We start from the raw sequence: 21,690 nt of genomic DNA on the forward strand, positions 1-21,690 counted from the left end.
GAACGTAAGCTCTCCCCAACGCCACACTTGTTCTAAAAGCTTAGACTTTGCCATATTTGAAGTGGCTTCAATTCTCTCTTAACATTATAATTTTATTTTTTTATTTTTTTTAAATAATTAAAAATCAGTTTGATATTAGATTTCAATTGTTAATATTTAAGCTAAAATCCATTTACGAGTGAAATTAATGTGGCAACTTCAGATTTATTGTAATCGTCATCCAATGACACGTGGCATTAGTTTGTTTAAATCAATTAATGCCATGTGACAACTTTGAATTTATCATATACATTTACCTATGTCGTTTTGTAACTCGTGTGTATATATATATATAAGAATTAATAGATGTCCAAAATTCTCCCCTATAGAAACAGAAGTTTGGTTAAATAATAGTTCAAACTAATTATCACTCACATAGTATCTTCAATCCAAAACGAATTTGACCGAACACCAGGCTTTAAGAAGGAAACAACTGTGCAGATTTGTTAGCTGGAGCAGCACTGTAAAAAGCATGCATGACTGAACACCGTAAATATTACAAGAAACAGAAAAACAAACCAACCATTAAAAAAAGATTACCACAATCAAATTTGTGCAGTTGCCTGTACACATGCCCCTTCTTGTGTCTGTAGCCAAATTAGGCCTGCATCAGTTTTTATTTATCAAATAGCCAACCCCATATTCCGCATGATATCAGTTGAATAACATAAATCAAATTAAATTCTGCGCAATTTCTTTCTGCCCAGCAGCTCCCATGCTAGTTGCGAATAGATGCATGAGGCACAGCAGGTAAACCAAGTTCATCCTCAGCCTGTCACAGGAGGAGACTACATGAGATGAGAAATAAATGTAGGACACTGCTTTGGTGAAATCTGCTTTCCTATTAGCAATATGTGCACAAAAAAAAAAAAAAAAAAGTCATTCAAATACTAACAAATCTTCAGAAGCTATATCAGAAATGATGCATAATAAACAGCTTGACACAGCTTTGCCATCTTCAACAAGTGCATGGCCAAATAAGTACTGATTCTGTGTGGTTCCTTAGCCCTCTTTAAGTGCATAGCTTTTGCGTATAACAGGAACCAAAAATAAATCCCACCTAAGACTTGGACCATATGACTTACCATTTTTATCAGGACTCTTTAATCTTTATTAAAAAATGTAGAAGTTTCAAATCAGATGATCTAACATAATAATAATAATAATTATTATTATTATTATTTTACCATAGCAGTGTTCTGTGGGGTACAAAGTGTCATGAGTACAGTACTCTAAGCCACTGCCAAGTGTCAAGGACTTTATGCAACACATTACTCATATAAGGCTCATATGAAAGTTGCATTGATGAATTTCTATAAAAGAGAACATAAAATAAGTTTACTATTTTTTTAGATCATAAACAAGATTTCTCCGACAATATAGTATGTATAATAAAAAAGAAATAGTTAAAAAAAGTATCATATTTTATTCTTTTTTTATTACTATAAGCATTCGGAATGGCAGAAAGACTAAAAGAGTGGGAGCAAGTCAGCAATCTCGTATCCCAATTGTAAAAATTTACTTAATTTCCTCTAGGAACACAAAAATCCTTTTTGTCTGTAATAGGCCTTCAACAAAACTAGAAGCTGTGAAGACATGGCACTGTACAATGAAAGCATAAACAGCAGCAACATCAACTGAATAGGAGTTGTCTATTCAGAGTAAAATGGATGAATTTGACACAACAGAAAGACCATATCTGCAATAAGGTGGATGAAAATATACCTGGACGTTTGATCTGCCCGCAGGGATTGTTGTATGTCCTATTGGGGCAGAAGGCAAGTTGAGTTCAGCTTCCACATCATGGTCCTTGTCAGGTCGGAGATAAGAGGGCACCCCATCAGCATCCATCTCTGTTCCCATGTCCACTTCCAAAGCATCAAGCTCTGCATTGCAGAACTGTTAAGGAAAATATACAAATACCAGATTTTTTTACGCAATTAAACAGCTGCTAGATCCAGCCTATTTCTTGGAAACAAGATGTGCATTAGAAAGTGAAATCATTTCCCATCATTCCATGTAGAACCAAGAAGGTGAAGCACAGAAAAATGGAAATAATTGCTTCTAAATACTATTTCTAGGAAATACTTTTTACACACATCAAAGAAGCAAAAGAGTAAAAGGAAAGTTCAAACAAATGTTTATGGCATACTGCTTTCATGGAATTTGAGTCTTCAAATGATATTTGAGCATACCTCCCAGGAGTTCCTCTTCATCAATGTCATCAGGAACATTGTAGCTTCTGCCTAGTGACTCTTGAATCTCATTACTTATGTCCATCAGGTCCATCATCTCATCTTGCAAGTTCTACAGGCAAAAAGAATAAACTATTCAACATTAGAATTTCTCTAAGGTAGAGATATGGCAGCTTGAAAGACAACAAGAGATTACTGACATCGACGTCTTCGATCTTCACAGTTTTCATCATTCCTTTCAACTCCTTGTTTGCAGATTTCAAAGCTGACATCTAGAAAGCATGACAATTAGTAGCAGAACAACCAATTCAACCTTTTAATAGGTGAAAGAAATTTTTTATGGGTAATGAATTTATAATCTGTTCTATCTGAATCCCCCAAAAATGCCCCAAGTGCACCCATCACTATACAACCTAAAATGGATAATAGGATGTGCAAAGCAAATCAAGGACATGGATTAAACATATTTATCAAAAAATGCCTCTAGCGACCAATGGTCATTCCCTACCTCTCATGAGGTAGGCAGCAGGTTCCAATCAGGGCACATATTAAGCTCCGCCTGAATTGCCTTGAACCTTGCCCCTTGGGGCGCTAACAAGAAAAACAAATATTTTAAGGTGAATACAGCATAGGCCCAACACACCCCTAATAGAAATAGCATGGACTAAACCTTAACAATCAGTTTTTTATCTGAAAAAGAGAAGGCCAAAACCAAGTTTGCTTGTTGAACAACTGTGTTTGTGGCACTATAAAAGAGTAAGTATTATGGTAACATCATGTTCAGAACAAACCCTGAGGCATGCGTTACTGGAAATATTGAATATATCCCCCCAGGTGCTATTTGTCTAAACAATCCCAAGAATAAACTGGTCAAGAATTTTAGCAAAAGAAAGTGTCCCCATATGACATTGCCTTATGGTGTGGGATTTTCCATGCTGGATATCATCTCACCACAGACATCTATTACCCAGTCAAAATTTATTATGAAAAAGATTCACAGACCAGATTTCCAAATGATCAGATAGGATTAAGGGCATGTTCGGAAGGCTGGAATAGGGAACAATAACAGGAAATACATTCCAGTTCACATTTATTACTGTGTTTGCATTACTTATTAGAAATAGAATTGGAATAAAAAAACTCATTCTAATGGAAACCAAAACCAACTCTTCTAGGATTTTGATTCCTCTCTTCCACATGATGCTGTGTTCACCTCCATTCTCATTCCAGTCATTCATATTCCCAAAGGCTTGAACCTTCTAAAGAAATTAAATTTAGAAATAAACTGTACTGCATGACATTTCAAATTGAATACAAATCTGTACTCATATCTTGATGTTTGTGGGAGCAATCTACCACATAGATGCACCAAAAGAGCCCTTTTAAAGGGTAATTATAATAGTTCTAAAAATTAAAATTAAAACTGGCAGGTCCTTAACACATACAGTCTGTTGAGCATCTTTGATTCCTTCGGCAGCAAATGCAACTTGATCAAGATTGAAAGTCTGGTTATAAAGCATATCACGCTGCCCTTCATACCTATCCAGAACAGTATGAGGAAGCCATATAAAATCTTTCTAATAGAACAAGTTGAGGAAACATAAGAATCATACAATTTCTTCCAACAAAATAACATCAATCATAATTTAAAGTATCAGGTAATCCAAATAATTACATGCTATCCACATGCATGTCTGAAGAATACAAGTCCAAAAAATTCCTTAAACCTCAACAGAACCTCCATCTTTAGCACATGCAAGTGTATTTTCACGAATATTTCAATTTCATATTAACTAAAAGGTAGGGACCATCAGCAACGGGGTGTGTTTCCCAAAGTTCATCAAGCAAGAAGCTTTGGGTGCTAAAGATGAAATAGTTCAATTTAAGGTCAATATATAAAATTTGTGGATTTAAGCACATTTTGTCAGAAAAAGACTTATTTTTACATCTCTGGGCACTGAATACATTAATTCTGGGCACTGAATACATTAATTCCAAACTTAACATGGCACTACTTTGCAAACAACAGTAAATATATAATAGTAACATTATTATTATCGTCATCACCATCATCATCCTCATCATTGTTGTCATTTATCAACCAATCAAAGGAAAAACACCATCTTCTCACTAGTTGTTGTTGTTGTTGTTGTTGTTGTTTCCATCATCACTCATCATTGTTATCATTTATCAACCAATCAAAGGAAAAACACTAACTTCTCACTGCTTTTGTTCCAAGAAAAACATGAAGGCTTGAATATCTAAAACATGGTAAGAGTGGATATTTCTTCCAATATAAAGATTGAAGAGACAGTACGGGTGGCCGATGTAAGATAACCCTAAATGAGTTCAATCAAATAAGTGAACTAGGGTTTGAAGAGAAGAACAAGGAATAATAGTGAGAAAGTACAATAAATATAGAGAAGAAAAATTAAGGATGAAGAGACAAAAACCTTAAAATCTCATTAAGACCTCCTAGGAATCTCACCTAGAAGAAAATCAATAGAGCTTAACCATTAAGAATTGCAACATATGCAAACGAAAGTTTAACATTATTGATTGTCAACAGTTCATTAATTCTGTTTTATATTAATTAGCCTCATTTATAGGCTTTAGAAAATCCTGAAATTTGAATAAAACTATGAAAAAGTAAACCTAACTTATGTAGTAACTATCAAGATTCTTATTCCTTCCTTAAAACTATTAAATCTTCTAAAAAAATTAAAAGAAAATCATAAACTTTCTTTTTAGCGTTATAAACTTACTTTATAGAAAGTTCTTATAATAAAGTTTCTAATAATAGAAGACTTCTAGACTTTAAAACTCAAATAGAAACTTCAAGATAAAAAGATTATTTTAGAAAATAAAAAGTTTAGAACTTCTTTTAAGGAGAATTCTAAATAAAATTTAAATATGAATTACTAACTAATTATAACACCTAGAAACTATAAAATTACCTAAATACCCTTGATAGATTTATTTAGGATTTTTAAAAAATAATAATAATTCTTTTAATCCTTTCTTGAGTAAATCTCAGGGATTCATCCTCATTAGAGGCACATGTATCACATTTGTGGGCCTTTAGAAAAAAAAGATGTGGAGGGGGCCTCTTTTGTGGTAGGTTGAGGAGAAAGGAGTTCTTTCTTAGAGAAATTTTTTTCCTAGTAAGAGAAACCACTCACCTAGCTCAAAGGCAATTTCACCAACATGCATCCTAGTGAAACGAATTGAATCCTCAACACCAATGGGAGCTAACAGATACCACTTAGCTACATGGGCTGGTAATTACAGGTGGTAACAGTTACTAAAGAATCTTAAAATGGGGCCAGGTATTATGTTTTAAAAATGTTCAAAGTTGAAAAAAATGGGATACCACATAACTGCCTCACTATATAGAATAGCTGGATATTGCATTATTTTTTCTCTAAGTTTTGAACACTTGTTGGCATGAAATCTCTAGAGTTTTACGACAAAAAAATGGAGCAACCATAGGTTAGTTTGCTTGTTCCTCCAAAGAAGCTGCTGAAGTTAGAGAGAAACATGAAAGAAAATAATTCCTCTCATTTATTCTAAGGTCTTGTCACAAGGCTATATATTGAACAAAACTCTTGACTCTAGAATCTAAACAAGGAAACAACAAATCTAAAAAGGAAACAAATTAATCCTAACAAAATTTAAGGATCTACATAATATTGTACAATTATAAAGTCCTTAACTATGGAAGCTATATTACACGCTTGATCAACTTTTCCTTTATAAAATGTCTGTGAACCTCCACATGCTTGGTTTAATCATGATGGACTCAATTGTAAGCTATGTCGATGGCAACTCTATTGTCACAATATAGTATCATAGGTTTTTGAAATTTGATATTGAGATCCCTAAGTATGATCTTAACCCAAAGAAATTCACAACTACCTTGTGTCATGGCTCTAAATTCTACTTCTGTACTTAAACAGACTACTATTGATTGTTTCTTACTTTTTCCAAGTAATAAGATTACCTCCTTAAAAAGTACAACATCTAATAGTTAACCGTCTATCCATATTAGATCTAGCCCAGTTTGCATTTGTGTAGCTTCCAACTTCAACTCTCTACCCTTCTTCAACAAGACACCCTTGCCAAGAGTTGCCTTTAGATATCTCAAAATCTGACATACAACTTCTAAGTGGGATTTAAGTAGAGCATGCATAAATTGACTTACAAACACTCACAACATATGCAATGTCTAATATTGTGTGTGAAAAGTATATTAGCTTTCCCACCATCCATTGGTTGTTGCCTTGGTCAATTGGTTAGCCTTTAGATTTCTCTCGTAGTCCGTGATCTTCTTCAATAGGTATCTCGATTGGTTTATACCAATCATACCTATCTCCCTTAAGTAAACCATCCTCTATATACTTCCATTGAGAAATCAATAATTTCTACTTCGATCTAACTACCTTAATTCCAAGAAATATCGAAGCTTGCCCAAATCCTTGACTTTGAATTCTTTAGCTAAGTATGTGTGATCACCTTGGCCTTGATAGTAACCTCTTCACCATAGCTTTCATAAATCTTTGAAATCATGTCCAAGGAGATTGCTTGAGACCATATAGTGATTTTTTTATTTTACATACCATATTTGTCCATGACTCCTTTTCATATCCCATAGGGATATCCATGTAAACTTCCTCTTCTAGATCTCCATGGAGGAGAGCATTTTTTACATCAAATTGTTGTAAGGGCAAATCAAAATTTTTGCCAATGAAAATAGAATTATAATGGTGTTCATTTTGGCTATTGGAGCAAAAGTCTCCTGGTAAGTAATGTCATATGTTTCTTTATGCCTCAACCATCTTGCTTTGTATCTCTCCAAGGTGTTATTGGCTTTGTATTTAATGTTGAAGATCCACTTGTACCCCATAGTTTTCTTTACTTTTGGGAGCTCCACTATCTCACAAGTCTCATTTTTCTTCTGAGGCTCTCACTTCCTCATCCATGGCCTTACCCCATGGATTTAGCCTAACAACTTCTCAGATGGTAGAAGAACTTCATGAGAGGATGTTTGACTGAGGAAAGCCTAAAATTGAGGTGAAAGATGCTGAAAAAAACAGATTGAGAGATACAATGATGGGTGTAGATCCTAAATCCTTTCCCAATGGCAATAGGCAAATTCAAAGCAACATTAGTATCAAAAGCTTGAGTTCCATTTTCATCAGCTATCACAATGTCAAAGATTGGAACGTGTAAGGTGATTGTAGAAGTCTTCCTCCTAGAATACACATTGGAGATAAGAGTTTCAGGCCTCTCATTCTTAGACTTTAGAGACTTTGCTCTACTTGAGGTCTCAATAGGTTTAATGGACTGGATGGATTGATTTTGACCATGAGAATCATGACTCCAAGACTCATTGAGATTATAATTTGTACTTGCACCAAAATTGGAACCAGGAGTACCAGAATGTGTACTTGTACCAGTACCAGAAAATCAGAGACAAGTACCAGAATTTTTACTTGTACTAGAATTGGAATCAGGACCAGTATTTGTAATTGAATCAGAAGTAGCACTCCGCATGGGGCTATAAGGTAAAAAGGCTGATTACACTCCCACCACCTATCTTCTGCTATTTTGCTCTCCCCCTAAAGTATGTGTCTTAAAGTATGTTTGATTTTCTACAAATGTAACATCCATGGCGACATATTATCTTTTTGTTAATGATAACATTTGTGACCTTTTTAAGTGGATGAATAGCCCAAAAACAAACACTTGGTAGCTCTAGAAGGTTATCAATGTTGAAAAAGGAGTTGCTTGGGAAAGAGCAATCGAGATTTTCTTATGAACGTGCTTGCCTTTGGAGGAGAATCATTGCAAGGAAGTATGGTGAGATGGCAAGGGGTTGGTGCTCCACAATGGTAGGTTTAATTGTAGCCTCTAGAAGGTGATTAGTAGAGGTTAGAATGATTTTCAAGCAAGAACTAGCATCTCCAACTGTAATGGTCAAACAACAAATTTAAGACAAACAAATGGCATGGAGAAATGAAGTTAAAGGATTGCTTTAGGTGCTTTTTGCTTTAGCTATTCACAAAGACACATGGGTGGTGAATTGTTAAGAGACATGGGCTAATATGATGACCTGCAGGAATTTAAGATTTATAGCATAAGTTTCTTTCATTGGGAGTTGGGAGATGATGCAAAAATCTCTGCACCCGTTGATTTGGACTTCATTCGGGTCAGTCAACTCTGTTGATAAGTTGGCACAAAAGGCATCCAGGAAAGGCATATTCTCAGTCAAGTCCCACTACCAAGTCTTTGTGTTATGAAGTTCCTTTGTCCTTTGTCCTTTGTCTTTTGTCCTTCCATACATATTCTTAGTTGAGATACCATCTAAGGTTAGTTTCTATGCTTGGGAGGCAACTTTGGGTAAAATTCTAACAATTTATCATCATGAAAAGATGGTGGGCTTTAGTGAATTGGTGGTCTTTGCAAGCAGCAAGAAGAATCAACATATCATCATCAAATACATGGGGATGGCCATCAAGACTTTGGTCTTTGGTATTTTCTACTTTTGGGGTGGCTTAGGTCCTTCCTAGAAAATGTGTCTTTATAGCATTCCAAAACTAAATGAAATTTGATGTTCAAGGCTAATAAAAATTCCATTCACCATGGGTGCAGTTTCAAGAGGCACTATCATATATAAATCAATAAATTTTTCAATACAACTGCATAAAGAGGCAATAAGATCTAAAGAAGCACATACATCCGTTTTTGCTTGAGAACCCTCATGGCCCTAGCTTTAACAGCTTCTTGAGCTGGACCAGGTCGTGTTTTCTTGATCTGTTCCTTATATCTACTAAGTTCAGCATCAAGCTTTTTGATCTTCTCATCCACTGTTTCACCTCTTTTATTAATCTGTAAAGTTATAAATAATTTAAGCATCAGTTCAGGAAAATAAATAGATAAATAAATAACCTAGCAATATAGGCCACAACATAATAATCAAACATCATTTTAGTACAGAGCTATAGAGCAGAAAACAAATCATTTAGCGATAATTTTAAGTGATAGAAAATCTTTTAGGCAGCCAACCACAGAAAATAAACATAAATAAATCTTACAAGCTTATAGTCATCATATGTTTAGTGCCCAATTAAATCATTTCAACAAAATTTGTCAAATGTAAGGAAATGAAAATTAAAGAACTACCTCAACCAAAAGGTACAAACAATTATCATTTCAACTAGCCTTCTAATGTACGATGAATTAATAATCTAAATAGAGAACAGGATAACTGCACTATCATTGCAGCAAAGGAAGTTCATCTTGCACTTACATTTGTAGCACATAAATTTGACATTAATTTAACCTCATTTTCCAGATCTGAAGTATTTCTAGGGAACTTAACAGATATTGTCTAGGAAGGCTGAGGAAAATTGGGATTGAATATAGTCTGTAGAGATCAATAAGGCAGAATGTAGCATCACCTTTCTGCAATCTGGACCTATTGGCATGGGGGTGAACTCTTCAACTGCATAATGTGATGGCAATGATGCTATCAAATTTTTTAATAATGGGTATACTCGCTCCTGTTCTTTTGTCATTTAAGAGACATGGCCACTCCCATCTTTTCCTCAATGGATTCCTTCACTGAATTTCTAGATCCAGTGACTCAGAGATGGGGCTTTTAGCCAAGAAAGAAGCCCCTCCATTAAATTCATACATAGACCACTGACTATTTCTTCCTAGGCCTTAACAACCTGTCTTGTCAATTGGTCTTTTACTTGTTAAAAATCTTGCTTTCCCTTTAGGAGCCAGATTTGTGTACTTTTCCTTTTTCTTTTTGAACAGAAACAAACACCTTCATTTATCTAAAAAGGGATAAATACAAGAAGGACAAGCAATCCTTTAAGGAAGAACAAAAAGGTTATAAAGTAACCAAGTGTAAAGCTGCACTAAAACTAGTCTGACCTTCCAAGTAAAAAATCTAAGGTACAAAGAAGAGAAATACAGCATGCTCAAGGGGAAGAAAGTCTTCCGAGAAAGGAGGCCACATGCTTAGCTCCTTGTTCAGCTAATTGGTCTACAACTTGATTGGCCAAATGGGGAACCCAAGCGAGGGAACAACCCAACTCATCAACATCTATGATTTCGTACATCCAATTGTCAAACTTCCATGAACCACTTTCCTTATTAATGACCTAAGATATAACAGTAGCAGAATTTCCCTTTATAGTTAGGGTGGAGAGGCCTAAAATTTTCACCTATAGCAAACCCTCCAACAATGCTAAAATCTTTGCTTTAATAGACAACTCTACACCTGCCTACTTAGAGAAGGTTCTCAACACTGTACTAGAGTGATCTCTAATCCCGTCTCCAATACCAATATAACTAGGGTTATCCAAGGAACATTCATCAAAGTTTAAGCTTATTGAACCTATTGGAGGTAGTGACCAACCAAACATAACTTTCTTCCTCAACCAGTTTGAAAAGCAAACACTTTTCCAATCCAACATTAAAAAAAGAAAACAAATGAATATCCGCAAAAGGCTTGGTGACTTAGGTCTGAAGGAAAGACAAAAAGAAATCAAGTCCCAAATGGCATCCATAGATCTCCATCTATCCTAGAAAAATCCTTGCATTCCTCTCCAACCATATAGACTCAGTCAAGGATAATAAGACCACCTGCCAAAGAATCTTCCCGTTTGGAAAGGCTTCCAAAGCCCTTAAAGGAGATTCCCATCATTTTTTATATATCTCTAGAAGAAACCCATTCAAGATTGGTTAAGCAAAACAATCTTTGACAAAGTGCTACTGCAATTGGACAAAGTGCCCATCTATTTTGTCTCTTCTTGTCATTCCTAAAATGGTGGCTTTTAGATTGGAAAAAATGCATAGGAACTTCTTGTGGGAGGGAGGAGCCTCAAGAGAAGACCTCACTTAGTTAAGTGGTCTTACGTCTACAAAGACAAGAAATTGGGAGGGCTTGGTATTAGGGTCTTGTCCTCTCTTAATAAAGCCTTGCTTGGAAATGGTGTTGGAAATTTGCTTTGGAAAGGGACTTCCTCTAGACACGGGTTATAGTGGGAAAGTTTGGGGAAGAACGTAAAGGTTGGTGCTCTCTTGATGAGAGAGAGGGTTATGGTGTCGACTTGTGGAAGGCAATAAGAGGAGGTTAGGAACCCTTTAGGGCCAGAACAAGTTTTACGGTTGGCAATGATAAAAGAACAAAATTTTGGCTTGATGAATTCTATTTGCAAAGGAAATTTTTTGTGAGAACATCTATTGTGTTCATGGCTTGTCATCATAAATAGGACACAAATTATCCAAGTCTATCTACAAATAGTTTTCCATGTACAATGGAAAGCAGTTAGCCGCAACTTTGCCTATGCCAGTTTTCAAAAAATGAGATTCAATCAAAGGATGATGGAGTTAGCAGTGATGGAAAAGAAGATTTTTGAGGTGAGGTTTGAAGGTTCTCATGGGGGGAGGTGGTTTTCCATTACAAAGAGAAGTGGAGGCTTTACTGTTTCTTTGGGTTTTGAAAGAGAAGAAATGGTTTTGTTTTTGGAATAGTTGAAGTAGGCATCAGAGTTGGAAAGGCATATGAATTTCAATGGAAGTTCAAAGGAAAAACTAGGACCCATCTCCTAGAGATTTGTTTCAATAATAGAGGTAGATTCATGAAGGTGTCGAAATTTGTTACAAATCAAAAAACCAAGTCGATGATAATTCTAGAGGAAGACATGATGAGCCCAAGTTTGATGAGAAGGTTTTGTTGGAGGTTTCTAGTAGGGGTAAGCAGTCCTTCGTGAGTGTTGTTGTCCTAGGGGGTACTAGGAAAGGTGTTACAATTCTAATGGGAAAGTGGGCTAGAGAGTCATTTGTGAAAGCAAGGTTGGGATACAAGATTGGGAGGAAGTAGGTAGAGGGATCGCCAAAAGATTGGTATGCAAGGGTATGGTGTCAATAACCCTGTTTTTGTCCTTCAAAGGGTTGTTCTTTGTGGATTCCTCTTAAAGGGCCATTTGGCTTCATGAGCAAGGGAGGATTACTATGAGGGGTGGTCTTAGTATTATCTTGAGAAGATAGTCACCAAGAGAAAACGCCAAAATCTACGGGAAGTTCAAATGGGGATGGATTGAACTAAGGGATCTACCTTTCCATTTATGGTCAAAGATCCATTTCAAACAAGTGATGAAGGCATGGGGAATACAGATATAGATAGACACACTTTAAAGCTGGTAGATTTATCAAAAGCTATATTGGGAGTGGAGAAGAATCTAAATGTCATGCTAACTTCATTATTGGAGATCAAAGATGGAGAGTGGATTTTCATGGTGTCAATTTCAGTTATCGAAGAGGAAGGAGGTCTGCAAGGGAGGCTTGAGTCAACTTGTTGCAAAGGCAAGTTGGTTGCGATGGGTGGTGGCATGCAAAAAGGCCCTTTGTAGGTTTTGGGGACACATGGCAGAGCTAGGGAGAGGATGGAAAACGATTGTCATCCACTTTCTCTTGTTTCAAACATCATTTCAAATTCAAATGTAACCATAAAGCAGTTTGTGGATTTAAGGGGGAAGGATGTTTAGACTGGGGGAAGTCAAGCCCAATTGTGAAAGAAAGCCCAAGCTTCTCCAAAGTCCAACCAGATAACAGAAATAAGTAAAGTGAAAGCAAGCCTAATCCACCTAATGCAAGCAAGGTCATTTCTAGAGGAGGCCCGCATTATGGAAAAGGCTTTGGGCCCCTTTCCTTTTCTTCAAAGAGGCAAGACCGCTTGGAAGGCCCTACAAATAAGGGCTCTTGTTGCAATTTGGACATGTTACTACCAGGGGTTGACGGGTCAAAGGATACTACCCCAAAGACCCATAGCTTCACTCTTTGTGCATTGATGCCCCAGCCTTCCATAGTCAAGCCAATGCGACTCTTCCCAAGCCCAGGCAAGAGTTTGGCTTGAATGCAAGTGAGAAGTTTGCCTCTACCTTCCTATGATGACAACACTACTTTCAATGGTTGGGTGTGCAGAAGGGAACAAAGATTTTTTTCATCAAGAGAGATAGTTCATGTTAAAGAGTGAGATATCCTTGGGAAAGGAGGTCCAGACATCACCTGTTTGGGTACAACAAAATCATCAAAAGAACTAGATGTGACTGAGGCTGAAGGAGTTTTGAACCTTAAATCGTTTTTATTAAGGGAAGCTTCAAGAGGGGATAAAGGCAAAGGCGGTGTTCTCCACGATGGGTGTCAAGCCTAAGTGTAGACTTCTAATTCTCTCTCCACTGTTAAGGACCAGTCTTTAGATGGGACTATCAATTTGTTTGCTTCTCCCTTAACCACTGCCACTTCTCCTTGTTCACCTAGTTATTATGTGCCTTCTTCGATCCTTCCTTTAAGATCTATTTGTTGTCCCTTTTCTTCGTCAGTCGGTCCTTCAAGGCTCAACAACTCCTCCTTTAGCTTTCTTTGGGGAGGGGGAAACTTGGAGAGGAAAGCTCATCTAGTTAATTGGGAGGTGGTTTGTGCGGATAAGGATAAGGATGGATTAGACTTAAGGAAGCTAGCCCTTTTGAACAAAGCCTTGCTTGGTAAATGGATATGGAGGTTTGCTTATGATAAAGACAAACTTTGGAAATAAGTGATCATGGCGAAATATGGGCAAAAGGGTCTTGGTTGGAGGACAAAGAAGGCTAATGGGGCGTTCGGAGTAGGGGTTTGGAAGGAGATCTTGAAGGAAACTGATTGGTGTTGGGATAATATGGTGCTCATAGCTGGGAAGGGCACCAAAATCAGATTCCGGATTGATGTATGGTGCATTGGTGCAGCGCTATCCCAAAACTTCCCTCATCTCTTTACCATGGTTGTTCGTAGGAATGCTACGATGGAGGAGATGTGGGACCAGAATTTTGGACAAGAAGGTTGGAACCTAAGATTTTTTAGGGATTTTAATGATTGGGAGTTGGACATGGTAAGGGACTTGCTCCATGTTTTGAGGAATCATAGGCCTTCTTTGGAAGAAGACTCAGTTTTTTGGAAGGGAGAAAGAAATGGATAGTTTAGGGTTAAGGAAGCGTACAGCTTGTTGGCCAACCCCAATGACACCGCTTTTCCGACAAGTTGTATTTGGGTGTATGGAGTTCCAACCAAAGTTGCATTCTTTGCTTAGGAGGCTACGTGGGAGAAGGTGCTTACTCTTGACAGGCTCCAAAAAAGAGGGTGGCAGCTCCCTAATTGTTGTTTTTTGCGTGAGTGTGAAAAAGAAACTGTAAATCATATTTTTATACACTGTATAGTGGTCAAAGTCTTGTAGAATATCGTCCTTAGGTTATTAGGTGTTCAGTGGGTCCTTCCAAAAACTGTAAAGGAGGTCGTAACTTACTGGAAGGGCCCTTTTGTGGGGAAGAAAATGAAAAAGATATGGAAATCCATCCCGTTGTGTATTTTTTGGACGGTTTGGAAGGAAAGGAATAGATTAACCTTTAAGGGGAGAGAGGGGGGGGGGGGGGGAGGGTGTTAGATATTCAGAAACTCAAGAATTTTTTGTTTGTAATTTATGGAGCTGGGCTAGATTATATATTGGAGAGGAGTCTCTCTCCCTTATAGGCTTTTTGGAGTGGTTAGCTTCCACTTGAGGGGTGGTGAGGCTCTTTTGGCTTTCTTTTTTGCTTGTAAGACCTTAGCTACATTGTATACCCCCTGTATGCAGTGTGGCTTTTTGCCTCTAGTTTAATACAATTCTGGCTTACTTATCAAAAAAAAAACAACTCCTCTTCTAGCTTAAATGTTGGTTGTCATTTTCCTAAAGGTGTGGCATCCCTAGTAGCTAAGCCTAGCCATGAGTTAGAGGGTGTCTCTTTTCTCAAGTTACCTCAAAACAACCCTAGTAAGCTCTTTTCCCCAGGGAATTGTTTACCCTTAGAATCATGTTCCGCTTAGTTGGAAGATTTCCATATTGAAGGCATCTCTCCTTCAAAAATGGCTTCAATTCAATCAAGATTGTCAAATACAGTGAGATAGGCATTCTCTAGGACAATAGCAATGCCCGTTCTGTGGAAAAAGATCTATTCTAGAAGAAAGAACAAAACCTCTTATGTTGTCTTTAGGCCTCTTTAGATTCTAGTTTCTTTAGTGTTTACTAGGTTTTTTTGTAATTATGAAAATCATCAGTTGGAATACTAAAGGTCTTGGTTCTAGAAAGAAAAGGGTAGTGAAGGATTTTCTTTGCCATGAAAATCCAAATGTTGTTCTGTTGCAGGAAATAAAGAGGAAGTCATGCGATAGGAGGTTTGTAGGTAGTGTGTGGAAGGTCAGAAACAAAGAGTGGGTTGTTCTCCCAACTAATGGGGCTTTGGGAGGGGTAGCAATCCTTTGAAGTTTAAATGCTTAAAGGTTGTCCCAATTTCTCAGTAACAATCAAGTTGGAATCAGAGAAAGAAGGATTTTTCTAGCTCACTTTGGTTCATGGTCCTAGTACTTCCCATATTAGAAAGGACTTTTGGGTAAAGCTTCAAGATCTTTTTTGTATAACTTTTCTGAAATGGAGTGTTTGTGGGGATTTTAATCTTATAAGAAGAATTTCATAAAAGTTGGGAGGTTCTAGGTTAACCCTAAGCATGAGGGATTTTGATGATTTGATAAGGGAAAGTGGGCTAATTGGTCCTCTAAAAAATGCTTCTTTCACTTGGTCAAATTTGCAAGAAAACCCTATTTGCAAGAGGTTGGATAGATTTTTGTTTTCAAGCGAGTGGAAGCAAGGATTGCCTCAAAAGCATCCAAAAAGCACTCCTCAGATTGACATCAAATTATTGTCCAATTGTTATATACATCAATCCTTTTAACTAGGGGCCAACGCCTTTTAGATTTGAAAACATGTGGTTGCTTCACTCAAATTTCAAGGAAAATTTCAATGGTTGGTGGAATGAGTGTCAGTTTGAAGAAGGGGAAGGTCACTAATTCATGAAAAAGTTACAGTTTGTGAAGTCAAAATCGAAAGAGTGGAATAGGGTGTCTTTTGGAGACTTAAAGGAGAAAAAGAAAAATATTCTCACGGACATTGTTGGTTTGGATGCGAAGGAACAGGAAGGGATTCTAACTCCTGAACTTGCAGTAAGAAGGGCCTTAAGGAAAAGGGAAATGGAAGAGGCATTGTTAAAGGAAGATGTGTTCTAGAGGCAAAAAAAAAAAAGGTGAAATACATAAAATAAGGGGATTGTAATTCTAAATTTTTTCAAAGTGTGACCAATGGTAGGCAAAATTGGAAGTTCATCAAGTCCTTGGTGTTTGAAGATAACGTAGTTTTGGATAACATTGAAAGCATTTCAAAGGAGATCAAATGTCACTTTGGGAAGTTATTCTCCAAGCCTTTAAGTGGTTCATGGAGGATAATAGGCTTGGATTGGTCTCCCATTTCAACAAAGAATGTTGATTGGCTGGTCACCTTTTTCAAAAGAGGAGATTCACAATGTTATGTTGCATTTAAACAAGTAAAAGGCCCCCGCCTAGATGGCTTCACCATTGCGTTATATAAGGAGTGTTGGGAGACGATTAAGAACGATCTTTAAGGGCGTTCTTAGAGTTTCACAATAATGGAATAATTAATCAAGTATTAATGTGACCTTCATTGTTCCAGTGCTAAAAAAGAGTTAAACCAACAGAATCCCAAATTTTAGACCAATCAATTTGGTTACCAGTTTATACAAGAGCATAGCTAAGTTACTTTCAAGGCGGTTGTGTATAAGTCCTCCAAGATACCATTTTTCATGTCTCAAGGTGCTTTCATTGAGGGGAGGCAGATTTTGGATTTGTTTTGATTGCTAATAAGTTGGTGGATGAGCAAAGAAGATCAAGAGAGGAAAGGGTAGTCTTTAAAATCAATTTTGAAAAGGCCTATGATCATGTTAATTGGGGGTTTTTTGGACCACGTACTTGAAAGAAAAGGGTTTAGTTCAAGATGAAAGCCCTAAATGAGGAGATGTTTGTCTATAACAACTTTTGCAATCCTAGTAAATGGAAATGCCAAGGTTGGATTAAGGTGCATGGAAGCTTAAGAAAAGGAGATCCTCTTTCCCCTTTTCTTTTCACCATTGTGGTTGATGTTTTAAGTAGGTTGATGGTGAGAGCAAAGGAGAGAGGTTTATTTAGGGGTTTCTAGTAGGTAGAAATAGGACTAAAGTGTCTTATTTACAATTTGTTAATGACACTATCTTTTTTTCCAAACATTCCTTGGAAGAGCTACATTATCTTAAGCAAATTTTGTTGGTTTTTAGGCGACTTTCAAGGCTAAGGATCAATCTAAATAAGAGCACTCTTTCTAGAATCAACATTAGTCAAGAGCAAACTACTAGGATTGCTTCAATGCTTTGATTGTGCAGTCTCTAATTGACCTTTAACGTATTTGGGTCTTCCTTTAAGGGAGAATCCGAAATTAATCTCTTTTTGGGATCCAATGATTGGTAGAGTCTCTAGGAAGTAGAATTACCCTAATCCAGTCTTGTTTGATACACATCCTAAGCTATTTCTTATCCCTTTCCAAGATTCTAGCATCAATAGCTTCAAGGATTGAAAAGATGCAAAAAGAATCTTTATGGTTGGGTTTTGGGGAGGGTACATTTGGTTAGTTAGGATCTAGTGTGTAAGCCTAAAGAGTTTAGTGGGTCAAGGTTTGGGAAAATTGCTATGAGGAATCAAGCTTTATTAGGAAAGTGGCTTTGAAGGTATCCTAAGGAAAGTTTTGCACTTAGCATCAAGTTATCTTAAATATCATAGGACATGTCCTAATCGATGGGACGCCAATAATATAGTCAGATGATCACACCATTACCCTTTAAAAGCCATTGCACTTATTCTCCACATTTTTCTACATACATTTGCTTTATAGTAAATGATGGGACAAAATTCATTTCTGGGAAGATTTGTGGTAGGGCAATCAACCTTTGTGTTCACAATTTCCCTTTACATAAAACACCTACTAGAGGCCTATCTAGAGGCAATAAGGTTTACTAAAAGGGAGTTCAAGCCCTCTCAACATCCTTTTAGAAGGAAATTAGGTACCAAAAGGATTTGCCTCTTCTAAAAAACTTTTCTTCAGCATTAAAATGCTTTGATAATTCATAAGGTCTTTGTTCCATCCATTGCATGTCTTCCTAGGAATGTTAATAGTGTAGGTTCTCAAGGCAAGTCACCCATATCCAACCTTGTCCCGATTATTAAAACCTCTTCCTATTCTCGTCTCAAAAAAGTTTTAAACAAGGCAAGGTGGATCAAAGCAAGTAAGGGAATTTCCCCTATCCACCCACTTGTTTAATTTTATTCTTTTAAAAATTATAATCATATAAAAAATAAATATAATTTACAAATAAATAAATATTTTATAAATTTTATATGTTATTTTTATAAGTAAATTTAGTTTTTATTTAATGTGTCAAGAAAGGGAAAATGAAAATAATAATAAATTGAAGTATTTTTAACTTACTTAGTCTTATATATGCAATTTGTGCAGAAAAATACCTAAACTCATGTGTGAACCCAATTCGGTTCTCAAATCAGTCTTTAACCCATTCATGTCTATTCCAAATTCACTCTACCATGGGAGGGATAGGACAGAGTAGGTCTCCGAAATATTAGCCCCATTGTCATCCCCAACTTCCAAAACTTCGTTAAGCTCCCCCAACTGGCAATAAAATCTCTCCAAGTTGGACAAAAAGAAGTGCCTTCATTTTTTTTTTACTTTTACCTTCACACAAGACTTTACATAACATTTAATATTATTAGCCTAACACTTGTTGCAAGCGTTGCCTTATCTCCCAGTTGCCAAGATGTAAAAGAACACCTAAGAGTAATTACTATAACTTCAAAAGGAAGAACACATCACATCACATCACATCACCTATTGTTATAAAACTTGACAAACACTATAAAAAGCAAAATCACTCTCAAAGTTGCTTTGTTGGGGAACAAGACAAAGACCAAGTCCCATGCGATTCATTTCTTCCTCCTTTAGCCAAGCTAAATCAATCAAAAATTCTTTGCCAGCACCATGTCAACATTCCTGACCAGAAGGCTTATTTTTTTTGGCTAACACTCAAAGTGCCTTTTATTGTCCTTTAGTTTTGCAGTTAACAAGCTTTTTAAGTAGTTAACAAGTTTCTTAAGGATTTCAAGGGAAAGATTGCCCACACATAAAAATTCTAGTTTCATGTTGTTTGCAACTATTTTTCTAGTTTTTCCAATCATAATCACCAAATTGCTATCTTACAAAAAGCTACAAATTTTGCCTTGAAAAAATCAATTTCAACCAAAATGTTTCACCCCATTCAGATAAGATAAATTCTTCTTTGGGAAAGATAGGGAAAAAACAAAGAATAATTATTCACTGTGTGTGGAGAAAAATGTTCAGTTCAGAAGGAAAACTATCCATCAGAACATCCTATTCCATCATTCACATCCAGTCCATTCGGAGCCATTTCAACATTATTTCATACAAATTTAATGTATGTATTCAATAAGTACTAATTTTTTATTGGATATTTTAGAATAAGTAAAGGAGATTAGACACAGTACTTGAAAGAAGCCATGATTCTTCCCAAAACCTCCCCTGACCTGACTTAGGAAATATAGGTAAAGCAACATTTAGAATATCATAGTTTTCAACACAGATTCAACTTTCAACTGGCTAAATTTAGGCATCAAATCAGTTTTCAAAGTCACAAGTTTAGCCATTGATTTGCAACTTCCTATTGATCTTGGAAGATCTCTATTATTCTTGTAATTTCCAGAATCTCTAATTTCTGTGCTCACGCATTTGTCTTCCATATACTTTTTTCCACACTTTCCTGCAGCAACGAGCACAGTATATGGAGCTGGCGATCTCAGTTTCATATACAATTTTATTCTATTTTTAATTCTAGCGGAGGTAAGGTCAGATTCGGATCCCATCCGAATCATACAAAGCCTAAAATGAAAAAATCATGCATTAGAAGCACTACTTCAATATGCAACGGTAAGCCCTAATTTAAAATCAAGGCAAACATGAACCATCAAACAACACAAACAATTGAATTGAAGAAGCCTCCGTTTGGCTGCCGAGAAACGGGAAAGGAAAAAAGAAAATCTAGTGATGAAAAAAAAAATCTGTAACGTTTTCCCGGCATCCAAAGGGAGAAAATGGAGTGAAAGGTGGAGAGGGATTGACCCTATCGGTGGCGTCTTGAACAGAAGGAGGAGGTTCTTTGTCTTTCTTGACCCCAAAGACTCTCTTCATTTTCCTCTTTGCTGCTTCGGAATTCTATTTCCCCAAAACTTCAATCCAATCACCCTACACTATAAAAAAAAAACCCTCTCACCCTCTCTCACTCCCTCACTTCCACAATTTGTAAAGAAAATGATGGATTTTACTCGGCTTTGGTTCGGAATCTTTGACCAAATAATATTTAAGAAAAAATTGCATTCGAAGTTTTCCCCCCTTTTTTTTTCCCTTATATTCAAAATTGAATTTGAATTTAGCGTAAATTTAGCTCATTTATCAAATAATAATTCAAATTTGAATAAAATTAACTTTGAATTAACGATCTTGAAATAGAATTTTTTTTAACATCTTTAAAATATAATAATACCTATTTTTGAATTGGGTTATTTGATTAAAAGGGTCTTTCAAACCAATTTTGAATTTAACCTTTCACCTTTTTTTAATCATTTGGACAAAAATATCATCATCATTTTCTTGTAAAATAACACTTTCTTTTAAAACTACATATAATACTTGAAATAAAAAAAGGTATTTATGTCAAAAATTGGTTATTTTTCAGAACATGGGAATGATTAGATTTTCAATTTGAGGATTATTTCATCCCTTTTAACTAAATATTTCTTTGAATTTTTATCTTAAAATAATATTAATATAACTATTTATGATTTTTGCATGTAATTATAAATATTAAAACTTTGAATTCCAACATATGTGTTTTTCCATAAATAATATAATTTTTTTTAAAGTATTTTAGCTTTATTTTTTATTTAAGAAGCTAGTTATTCCCTACCAGTTATTGAATCGAAAAATTATCGGTTCATGTTTCACTGGTCAGACCGGTCAAACCCAGTGATGTCATAAATATATAATTTATAAATTATTAAAAATTAAAATTTTATTTGAAAATTAGAAATTAGTTTCAAATTATAAATTTAAATTAAAAACATAATTTAAATTTAAATTTTAAAACTTTAAAAATTCATTTTAAAATAAAAAAAACTCATTTTAAAATCAAGAATTTATTTAAAATTGTAATATTTTCATTAATTTAAATTAAAAGCATAAGTTTTAAATATCATAAAATAAAAAAATAATAAATATAAAAGGAAATAAATAGTAATGAGATAAGGTAAAAAATAATTGAAAAAAAAATATGGAAGAACCGAAGAAAGAGGAGAGGAGCGGGTAGTGGGTTTTGGGGGTGGGTTTCCACTTCCAGTGCAGGGTGGGGAGCTTCTG

At 35.8% G+C, this 21,690-nt stretch overlaps 1 protein-coding gene across 2 annotated transcripts; it reads right to left on the reverse strand.

The window, feature by feature from the left end:
• Nucleotides 1-355: 355 nt before the first annotated feature.
• On the reverse strand, nt 356-20,539 carry LOC117929142 (vacuolar protein sorting-associated protein 60.2-like). Of its 2 annotated transcripts, XR_004653701.1 has the most exons (8): nt 20,398-20,539; nt 8,974-9,125; nt 3,680-3,773; nt 2,435-2,506; nt 2,235-2,346; nt 1,765-1,925; nt 580-811; nt 356-500 (listed from the first exon to the last, which is right to left on the reverse strand). XR_004653701.1 is itself a non-coding variant. In XM_034849361.1 (7 exons), exons 1-7 carry the CDS (start codon nt 20,464-20,466, stop codon nt 758-760), a joined length of 714 nt encoding a protein of 237 aa, XP_034705252.1. In that variant the 5' UTR covers nt 20,467-20,539; the 3' UTR covers nt 366-757. The 2 variants fall into 2 exon arrangements, 1 of the variants encoding a protein (XP_034705252.1); XM_034849361.1 differs by having other exon boundaries at nt 366-811.
• Between the last annotated feature and the right edge of the window lie 1,151 nt (nt 20,540-21,690).

The sequence above is a fragment of the Vitis riparia genome, chromosome 13, assembly GCF_004353265.1.
Source record: "Vitis riparia cultivar Riparia Gloire de Montpellier isolate 1030 chromosome 13, EGFV_Vit.rip_1.0, whole genome shotgun sequence".
NCBI classification, from domain to species: domain Eukaryota; kingdom Viridiplantae; phylum Streptophyta; class Magnoliopsida; order Vitales; family Vitaceae; genus Vitis; species Vitis riparia.